Source organism: Piliocolobus tephrosceles, chromosome 10 (genome assembly GCF_002776525.5).
Source record: "Piliocolobus tephrosceles isolate RC106 chromosome 10, ASM277652v3, whole genome shotgun sequence".
Classification (NCBI taxonomy): Eukaryota; Metazoa; Chordata; class Mammalia; order Primates; family Cercopithecidae; genus Piliocolobus; species Piliocolobus tephrosceles.
In genome coordinates, this window is record NC_045443.1 from 46,966,741 (window position 1) to 46,977,153 (window position 10,413).

Sequence of the window (10,413 nt, forward strand, 5' to 3'; positions counted from 1 at the left end):
GCGATGGGAGTGAAAGGAGCACAGGTGCCTACCTGAGGGAGTGAGCCTGTGGTGAGCTGAAGTTTCTGCTGAAACAGGGCACTCAGCATCTGGTTCTGCCGTTCCAGGTCAAACACCCTCTTCTTCAGCTTGATGCACTCTTCTCGCAGGTCCTGCCACCCACCCCAGGAGGTGCAGAAAGAAGAGGAGAGGACGGTGGGAGAGTGTCACAATGCTCTTTATCAGAGCAGCGGCATGCATGGATGCTGTCTGAAAGGCCCCAGGACCCTTCTGGGCACACCCTTCTGCTGCAACCTCCTTCTATGAGGAATCTGAGTCTGCTGATGTTGGTAGCTATAGCATCTTCTAGAGATGGTAAATTCTCTAAAGTTTATCACCCCTGGTGGGAGGTAAATCCTATTCTCTTTGCTACTTTTCTCATCCTTGGAATCGACCCCCCGATTCTTTTTTTTTTTTTTTTTGAGCCGGTAAAAATTACTTTTTTTTAGGTAAAAAGTAAATGATTTAAGGACACTCAACCCCTCTGTTATCAGCAGTCATTGAGAAGAGTGTGCTGGGGTGGGCTGATTTGGTGTGGTTGGGCCTCCGGGGATTGTCACCAGGCTGGAGTGCAGTGATACAATCTCAGCTCATTGCAACCTCCACATCCCGGGCTCAAGTGATTCTCCTGCCTCCGCCTTCCTAGTAGCTGGGACTACAGGCACACGCCACCATGCCCAGTTAGTTTTGTATTTTTAGTAGAGATGAGGTTTCACTATGTTGGCCAGGCTGGTCTTGATCTCTTGACCTCGTGATCTGCCCACCTCAGCCTCCCAAAGTGCTGGGATCACAGGTGTGAGCCACTACGCCTGGCCCTCTGCCTCTTAGAAACCACACATCAAAAAAGGGCCTATATAAGACAGAGTAAGGCCTTGGAGTCAAGGTGGCCCTGATGTCAAGAAGTTATCCACCATATGTGAGTAAATATTCAGATGCCATTTAGGCTGACAACATCAACACTGCTTTAAGGGCTATCACAACCTGGAAAAGACAGCTGGGGACAGGGTAAGGGAAGGAGTCACGCTCAAATCAGTGACCACTGCTCAGAGACCTGGCCTTACCTAGTCCCACCCCTGCCTCTAGGCAGAACGGTATGGACCTGCCCAAGGTGGAAAGATGGGGAATCACCAGAGGGCAACAGCCCATCTCCTCCAAGCCCTTAGTCTCCAGGAAGGGCCTCGTCTGCTGTGCCCAGGGCTTCTCCCCAGGGTGTCTGGGCTTGCGGGTGATAATGTCTCCTGTGGCTACTCACCTTCTGGTTCAGCAACGCCTGCACCACGTGGTTGGCAACCTAGGGACAGAAAGCCCCGAGGCAGAGCCATCAGCTGACCCCAGCTTCTGCCAGGAGCAGATGAGCCACGTCCCCCCAGTCCCATTGCAGACCCACAGACCTCGTCCAGACAGCGCTCATAAGTCTCCCGCTGGTTTTCGTTGGCCTGGGCAAGTGCTGAGTTCTCTGCCTGCAGGAGTGAGGGAGGAAGAGGGCAAAAAGGTGGCTTTGGGGATTATTCTTCCCCCATGGCACATCCTTTTGGGGAGGCAACTACAGGGGTGCTAACTACACCCCACTCTGGCTCTTGGCTCTGAGCAGATTCTCATATGAGGAATCCTGCAGAGGCCAAGGGCAGCAGGAGGGCAGGGCTGACATGGGATGGTTTTCTGTAAACCCTGACCTCAATCAGTGGCACTGGGGGCCCTGGGGAGACACAGTGGCCAGGTAGACCTGAGGTGGGAGGTGCCCACAGTAACCCTCATTTCCCTGGGAGACGGGCAGAGGAGGCTGCAGGGAGGATGACAGGGTGTTAAGAATGTGGTGAGGGGTGTGGCCTGAGGATCCGCACCCTTGTCCCTCAACTCCTGAGCCCTGGGCCATCCAGCCTCTTCCTCCTGTGGCCTCTGACCACCCCCTTTCCTAGAGCCTGCAGAGGCATGAGAGGTAAGGAAGGGAAGTGGGGGTTAGGACTCTCATCCCTATGCATGCTTCTTGTCCCCGAGCCGTCACTGGGCTAGGGAGCAAAGAGCAAGGAAAGGGCTTCTCAGAGGAGCTTTGCAAAAGAATCTTCTGTTAGCCTCCCGCCTGGCAAAGCAGGCAGAGAGGAAGGTCCATGGCACCCACAAACCCGCAGGAAGCTCAGAGGGAGGGGCAGCCCCACCTCCCCAGGGCTCTGGCTGGCACTGCTTCCCCCACCCTGTCCCATGCCACACCTCCAGCTCCCGCAGTCGGTGCAGAAGCTCCTGGCAGGTGCCCGGCTCCATGCTGCCATCATCACTCTCTCCTGGTCTTGGGTTTCCAGGACCCCCAGCTGGCTCGTCCATGGCCTCAGACATCCGGCCCTGGGAACAAGGGAGAGAAGCCCCGGCAGGCTACTCCAGGGCACGAGAAGGAAGTGAGGAGGAAGAGGACAAAGATGAAACCCTTCAGTCTCCTTGGAGGTTAGGTCAGTGTGACCTATATGCATGACACTGCAACAACTCAGGGCCAGGCTGGGAATCTCCCGGTCACGGTCACGGGGCAGACACACAGATACTCTCCTCGTCTTAAGAACAGAGACCATTGTTTTAGAAAGCCCCACGCTAGCACAAGAAACCTGACTTCTCCACTGGGACTGGCCTCAAGCTGGCGAGTCATTCAGCCTCCCTGGGTCTCAGTCCCTCTATTTGTAAAATTACACCAATATCCCCTAATCTCATTCAGTGTTTGCAAACAAAGATTAGGTCTGTGAAAGTGATTTGAAGACGTTAAAAAAAAAAAAAAAACTGCTTAAGACATAAACTGTTATTACTCATAACACTAACAATAATTTAAACTAATTTAATAAGTAAGACAACTAGGATTTTGTCCTGGGCATTGGTGGTCCCCTGCCTGAAGCAGGAACATGCTTTAGGTAGTGGAGACAATGGATAAAGCCCTGGCTTTGTGGCCAAAAGCCTCTGCCTGGCTCTGCCTAGTATGAACTGGGTGAACATATGAAAATTGAGCTCATTCATTCACTTGGTCAACCAGATGATCCTCAGTTTCCTAGTTCTGAGAAATGGGCAGAAGAATTCTTCCTTCCTTACAGGGTCATTGTGAGAGTCAAACGTGACCACCTAGGGAACAGCACCCTGAGAACATGACTCGGCACGTGTGGAGAACACAGTTGAGCCTGGCGCCTGGCACCCTTAGCTCTAGTTTGGGCTCCAGTGCTCACTTGTTGGGTCATCTCAGGGCAAGGTCCCACTCCCTGAGCCTCAGGCTCCTCCTAGACAGAGTAGGAAGTGCCCTCTGCCCCTCCAGGGCTCTTCTTTCTAGCTCCAGCCTCACTAGGTACCCACTGCCCTGGCAGGAGCGAGGCCCCAGCAGATCAGGCTCTTTGTGCACACTGGTCCTTCTGCTGGGGTCTCTTGACACCACCTGCTCCTTTCCGCTTGGCCATCTCCTCCCTATTCATCCTTCAGGGCTGCCAGGCGACGCTCCTGCAAGATTGTATGCCAGCCTCTCCCACCGGACAGTCAACTCTGCATTTGCCTCCCCATCCAAACTCACATGCCTCCTGGTGGGATCCCTGGCATGTGGAGACAGACTGATGACTAGGTGAAGTTCATGACCACACCCAGCACGACGTTGCACCACGGGATCCTCCCACCCCACCAAACCTTTGCCATTGTTGCTAGCTTGAACTGACTAGTCTTCATCTTCCAATTGAGCTCCAATGTCTCTGCTAGAGAAAAATGCTGTTTTCTCTTTCATACAAATATTGTGAAGGTTTCCAGTAGATGGGCAACCCTTCCTATTATAAAAGGGTGGAACCTTGGTCCACCACTGACTACTCCTTGTGCCATTGAATCTCCCACAAAAGAAAAATGGGGTTGGGCGTGGTGGCTTATGCCTGTGACCTCAGCACTTTGGAAGGCCAAGGTGGGAGGATGGCTTAAGGCTAGGAGTTCAAGCCCAGCGGGGCAACATACTGAGACCGCATCTACCAAAAGAAAAAAAAAAGAAGTGGGAGGATCCCTTGAGCCCTAGAGTTCGAGGCTGCAGTGAGCTATGATGGCCACTGCGCTCAAGTCTGGGCAACAAAGCGAGACCCTGTTTCAAAACAAAAATAAAAAGGGTTGGAGCTTTTGGACTATAGGAGAGAGGGGTCCTCAGCAGCTCACCACCCAGCCATCTGAGCGCTTGCTCCCCTATCCTCCACAGTGGAGCCCAGGGGTGCCTCTCCCACCCCCAGCATGCACAGGCCCCAAAGCCCCTCACCTGTCTCTGCCCCCTTACACAGGTGAGCACACTCACTCTAGCATCCAGAACGGTCACCTCGCCTGTGGAGAAAAAAAAGATGATGTCAGCCACGCACTTACTGGGCTCCTGCTATGCGCCAGGCACTGGGACATGGGATGAACAGCCAGAGAGAGCCCAGCCGCTATGAAGCTTCCATTCCATTGGGTGGGGCAGACAATGTACAGCGTTGGGTTGTGATAAGGCAGAGAGATGACAATTAAGCAGAGACCTGAATGAAGTCCAGATGAAATCCTGGAATGGGACAGTATTTGGGACAGCAGAAAGAGCCAGTGCAAAGGTCCCCAGCTCTCAGCCAGGAATCATCAGATAACAGAGGAGACTGAACAGTCACACCTGGTGCTTTACCACCCGGTTCTACAACATACATTGTCTTGTCTCGTGCTCAACAGTTAACCACAACAATGTTTTTTGTTTTTTTTTTTGAGACGGAGTCTCGCTCTGTCGCCCAGGCTGGAGTGCAGTGGCCGGATCTCAGCTCACTGCAAGCTCCGCCTCCGGGGTTTACATCATTCTCCTGCCTCAGCCTCCCGAGTAGCTGGGACTACAGGCGCCCGCCACCTCGCCCGGCTAGTTTTTTGTATTTTTTAGTAGAGACGGGGTTTCACCGTGTTAGCCAGGATGGTCTCGATCTCCTGACCTTGTGATCCGCCCATCTCGGCCTCCCAAAGTGCTGGGATTACAGGCTTGAGCCACTGCGCCCGGCCAACCACAAACAATGTTAAATGTTATTATCAGTGCCTGTATTTCAGATGAGGAAGCCGAGGAACACAAAGTTACACTTGTACACACTGTGTGCACCCAGTGTGATGAACAGCACAGGCACTTTCTTCTACACTATCCCATCCGGTTCTCCTAACAACCCTGGAAGGGGAGCACCCGCCTGTGGGAGGAGGCAGGCTCTGGGGCAGAGGATGTTGCCCAAGTCACATGGCTACTTCACAAAGCACACCAGACAGGCCTAGCTTTTCCCACTCCTCTGCACACACCCAAGCTGCACTGTAAGCTCCACAGCAGAACAGACATTGAAGCTCCGTACAGCCCCAGTACTCCCCAGAGGCTAGAAACTTGGGCTAGAAATCTGACACTAAAGAATCTCTTTTCTCTTTTTCTCACTTGTAAAACAGGGATAAGAACACTTAGCCCAAAGGATTGCTGGAGGACAAAATGAGATAATATACGTAGAGTGTCTGGCACGAATTCCATAAATGGAGACTTTTCATATCATCACCTGCTGACACAGGCACAGTGCAAAGCTATGCGGTTGTTGTAGAGTCTGCTGCTACCTTGTCCATTCACACAGAGGCCGACTCCGAGTCCCAGGGCCCTTACCCAGGGGTCTCAGCTACAGGGGTACCTGAAAATCTCAGAGTGCTCCCCGCCCACCCTGACCTCAGAGGCCTCCTCTCCAACTCCTCCCAGCCGGCTCTCCAGCCCCAGGGCCAGCCTCGCCTTCCCTCTTCTCTTCTGATACCCTAGAAAGAGAAGCAGCTGGATGTTTGGGGACTGGGATAACAGTGAAAGGGGAGAATGCTTCTTTGTGTGTGTGTGTGTGTGTGTGTGTGTGTACACAACAGTGGGAAGGGGACTTCTGAAAACACTTGGAGGAAAAGGAAGACCTGTTTAATACTGATTTTTTAATTTTTTTTAAGAGACAGGGTCTCACCCCACTGCCCAGGCTGGAATTCAGTTGGCACATTCATAGCTCATTGCATCCTTGGCCTCCTGGGCTCAAATGACCTCCTGCCTTAGCCCCCCAAGTGGCTAGGATGAGAGGCATGAGTCACTGTGCCTGGCCTCTAATGCTTATTGTTAATACTCTATAACAATCTGAAGTTGTTTGTTATTTTAACGTCATAAAAATGTATCATATTTAACTTGGTTTGTTCATAACATTATCATGTTTGATAGACTTAGAAATATACAGGCCTGGAAAAAAATGAAAAAAATTTAAGAATTATCCTCCTTCCCACAAATGTGGTGAAACCCAGACAATGTCTCAGGTCACCTCTAGCATCGGTCCAGTGCCACCCTCACCCACAACTCGTCTCTGGGCCATTGTCCTCCCACAGCCTGGAGCAACCTGCCTGTAGGTTCCCAGCGTGTCCCTCAATCCCCTCACCATCTACTTCTCTAGTGAAAACTTCCATGGAAGAGAGGCTGGGGTGTGGCTGAGGTATGCTGTGGAGGAGGAGAAAAAAGTTGGGAGGGTGAGGGAAAGGAATGGGATGAAGAAGGCAGCATCCAGGGTCTGGAAAAGGATAATGCTAAGGACCGGGAAACCCTAAGGTTTGTGTTCTTCACAAGAAAGCAACAATGAAACAATGGGTGACAGTGGTTTAGTAGAGTATCTTTTCCCAAAATAATAAAAAAGCATCCAGGTTAGGAGCAAGGCCCAGCTGTGCCGACTGGCTGTGGATTCTCTATGTGTGCACGCAGTGGTTTTCTGTGCTGAGGAGCGTGGAGACCCCACACACTCCACAAAGCCAGGCACGGCCCCGATCCATAGCTAAGCTCCTGTGAATCCCAGGCCGGGAGGCCTGAGTCCCACTGCGAATGGGGGAGACCCTCTGATTTATGAGCCAGCCAGTGGCCACAGTTCTTCTCATGTGCCCCAGCTGGAGCAGGGCTGGGACTCAGCCCCACTTTGGGAGAAACACTTTCTGGCCTCACAGCAAGGGGGTCTGGGGTCAGCCCAGGATGAGGGGCCTCCTCTGCATCTGCAGGACCACGACAGTGGAGGGCAGGAAGCTGTTACGGAGAAGAGACCTGCAGGAAAGCTTGGTGGTGGGGAGGAGCACGGGCCGCGAGTTGGCTCAGAGTCTGAGTTCAAGATTTCTAAAGAAAACTTCCTGTGTCCTTATCCTTCTCTAGGGAAGGTCAAGATCCAGAGAGAGACCACCACCACCAGCTCCAAATCAAAGCCAAGTCAGGAGTCTGGGCTTTCTGCCTGCATCTCATGAGGGACGCCTACCCAGGCAGGCTTCGCCGTGGTGGTCCCTGCTGCCTCCCCAGGGGCTGAGCGCCGCCTCCTCCCTCAGGACCCACAGCTCTTGCTCACAGCCCTGAGCTCAGCCCGACCTGGGGCACGGAAAACGCCAGGCTTGGGGTTTTCGGAATGGCTCTGGTTTCAAACATTCCTCTGGTGGCCCCAACACATCTGGGACGTTGGGTCTGGACACACGGTGCTGGCCAGGCAGGGGCTGGGAACTCTAACTTGAACTGGAGGCTTCTCCCGCCGGAATTGCCAGTGGAGGCCCCTCCCTCCACAAAGGCCTGATTCAGAGGGAGGTGACCTCAGTGCAGGGGGAGGGAGAGAAGGAGCGGGGAGAAGAGCAGAGTCCTCTCTGGCTCATCCTTCAGAGGGGGTGGGGAGGGGCAGTTTTCAGGCAGCCAGGGCTGCGGAAGAGGGAAACTTGCTCAGGGGTCTCTGGGTAACCTGGGCGACTACCATCTCTTCAGCCAAGTCAGTCACAGAGGGCCCCAGCTCTCTCTTCCCCCTTAAAGCCAGAGGGGACAGAGGCTTTCAGGGCCTCCAAAGAGATCTGACTGTCCTGGTCTTTCAGTTAGCCAGACCAGAGGGGGTCTGTAGCTCCCACCCCCTCTCCAGCAGGGCACAGGCAAGACCCCTCCCTGAGCAGAGACCAGGCATGGGAGGAAGGGGCTGGAGAGGCAGGCGGCAGCAAGCCTGTCCTCATTCCCTCACCCCGGCCCTTAGCCAAGGCCTCCTGGCCCCTGGTGAGCCCCTCACTCACCAGCTGTTCCCCCCAGAGTCCTCTAGGGAGAGAAGCCAGGGAGCAGGAGTGGGGGAGGGTGGGCAGCTGTAGGAAGGCAGAGATGGAGAGCTCACTTAATCACAGAATCACCCGTAACGCCAACCGCTTCCCTCTGCGCCCTCCGCAGCTGCTTTCTGGAATCCCTCTTACTCTCCCAGCCCTTTTACCAGTCACACCCAAGAATCCACTTGTAAACAGCAATTTCTGTCCCCACAGCAAAGACCCTTTCCAGCCAAGATCAGCCCTGGGCTGCTGAGGAGTGTGGGGAGGGACAGGAGGACTGAGGCCTGGCTCCCAGGGCACTTCTAGCCTGAAAGGGGCCACTAAATCCCTGGCTCAAAGCATCTTTCAGCCCTGAGAATTCCAACTGGTCTCTTCCCGCTTCAGGGTAAGAGGGCAGACAAGAATTTCCTTCCCTCCTCCTCCTGACAACTGGTACTGGAGACACAATAGCCCTTCTGAGAGGCATCTGTCTTGGAAGGGGCCCCCTGCATCCCCCCAACTTCCTTTTCACAGGCATTCTAAGCACCTCAACCACCATGGCGCGGGTTCTTCCAAACCGGCTGCAGGATAGGTCCTCGGCCCTTGCAGGAAGGGAAGAAGGAAGGGCAGTCGTGTTATGAGCCCCAAAGGCTTCCAGATTTCAACATCCCTCATCTCCCCTCCCTCAGAGCCCTCCTGCTCCCTGTCCACAGCATAATCCAGTAACAAAAATAGCAGCTGCTGGGGGTGGGGAGAGGGAAGGGGTGCGACACAATGGGTTTATTTATAGGACCACACACCAGGGGCTCTGCAGCCAAGCAGCCCAGGCCCCACTCCCAAAAGTCCAGACCGTGCTGTCCTAGCCCAGCCAAGGGTACTAGAAACAGCCTCAGACCGGAAGGTAGAAGAGTCTAGCATTCAGTCCCAGTTCTAACTCTGCAATTAACTTACACGCTGTGTGACTAGGCAAATCATTCCGTCTCCCTGGGATGAGTTTCTTCACACCAAGTGGTTGTTGTTCTGCCACAGTGGTTCCCACAGTGGGGCCCAGGCACCCTGTGGCCCTCTCCAGGGGTCTGTAAGGTCAAAGCTGTTTTCCTAATACTACTAAGACACTATCTGCCTGTATTACTCTCATTCTCTCCTGAGTGTACAGTGGCATTTTCCAGATACTATGCTGTGTGATACCACAAAAGATTGAATACCAAAGCAGACAGGAGAAGCCAGCTTCCTTCTATTAAGTCAGACATGAGAGATTTGCAAAAATAGAGAACAGTGACATTCTTATTATTTGTGTTTTGTAACATATATAATTATATTTTTAAATAAAATGTTAACATGTGATGGGTTTATTGCTATTTTTAAACAAATTAATTAAATAACTGTAAGTATAACACATATAAACAAAAGTTCTTCGGGGTCTTCAAGTTTTAAGTATATAGAAGTGTCCTCAGACCAAACAGTTGGAGTTGTTTTTCTAGAACAGTGCTGTCCAGTAGAACTTTCTGTGATAATGAACATGCTTAGTCTCTATATCCAACATGAAGCTATCTATTAGCTACACGTGGCTGCCGAACACTTGAAATGTGGCTAGTCCAACTGAGGAACTGAATTTTACATTTAATTTTAGATAGCCACATGCAAGCTCAAGAAGCTCCCTGGGATTCCTTGACTTGTGTATTCTAGGACAATGCTTCTTTCCACAAGGTGTGGATGTTGGAAAGGGACTTCTGTCCCCAGGCTTGTGCTTACGCCCTTACGCTCCCCACCACAGAAGGCCAGCTCAGCTCCACTGTCAGTCCAGCCTGGCAATCCTGCCCGGCTCGAGTAAGAGAGCTACTCTCTCATTCTCTGCCATGAGTAGTACACACCCTGTCCACTCTCCTAAAACTTCTGGCCTACCACCCTCCTGTTTCCCCAGAGGATTAAAGGCAGCAGAAGGAAATCCCCTCACACATCCTGCCGCCACCATCCCAGCCCCCTCGGAACCCTCCCCACCTCCTCGTCCACTATTATAGCAGATGAGTTGCCCGCTCCCAGCCAAAGCCGGTACCGCTTGTCCCAGACTTACCCCATTTACGTCTTCAGTATCTACCTCCTGAATAGAGCTTTCCCATCTACCCTTTAAAACTTAACATCTTTAAATCTTAAGAACAATCTTCTCGCTGGGCACAGTGGCTCACACCTGTAGTCCCAGCTACTTGGGAGGCTGAGGTGGGAGATCACTTGAGGGACTACCAGGCTGCGGCGAGTTATGACCTGGCTACTGCTGCACTCCAGCCTGGGCGACAGAGAGGGACCCTTTTTTTTCCTCTTTTTTTTTTTTTTTTTTTTTTTTTG

The 10,413-nt window shown here is 52.6% G+C and overlaps 1 protein-coding gene across 4 annotated transcripts in view; it reads right to left on the minus strand.

Moving 5' to 3' along the window:
- NCKAP5L (NCK associated protein 5 like) overlaps window positions 1-10,413 on the minus strand; it is a 39,464-nt gene that overhangs the window by 10,700 nt on the left and 18,351 nt on the right. The window contains exons 2-6 of one of the 4 annotated variants that reach the window (XM_023211184.2): window positions 4,277-4,338; window positions 2,245-2,373; window positions 1,431-1,499; window positions 1,292-1,330; window positions 33-152 (exon numbers count right to left, since the gene is read on the minus strand). In XM_023211184.2, the coding sequence (XP_023066952.2) occupies window positions 33-152; window positions 1,292-1,330; window positions 1,431-1,499; window positions 2,245-2,367 (351 nt within the window). In that variant the 5' untranslated portion in view covers window positions 2,368-2,373; window positions 4,277-4,338. Of the gene's footprint in view, window positions 1-32; window positions 153-1,291; window positions 1,331-1,430; window positions 1,500-2,244; window positions 2,404-4,276; window positions 4,339-10,413 lie in introns of all 4 variants that reach the window. The other 3 variants (XM_023211183.2, XM_023211187.3, XM_023211186.2) reach the window with 3 other exon arrangements.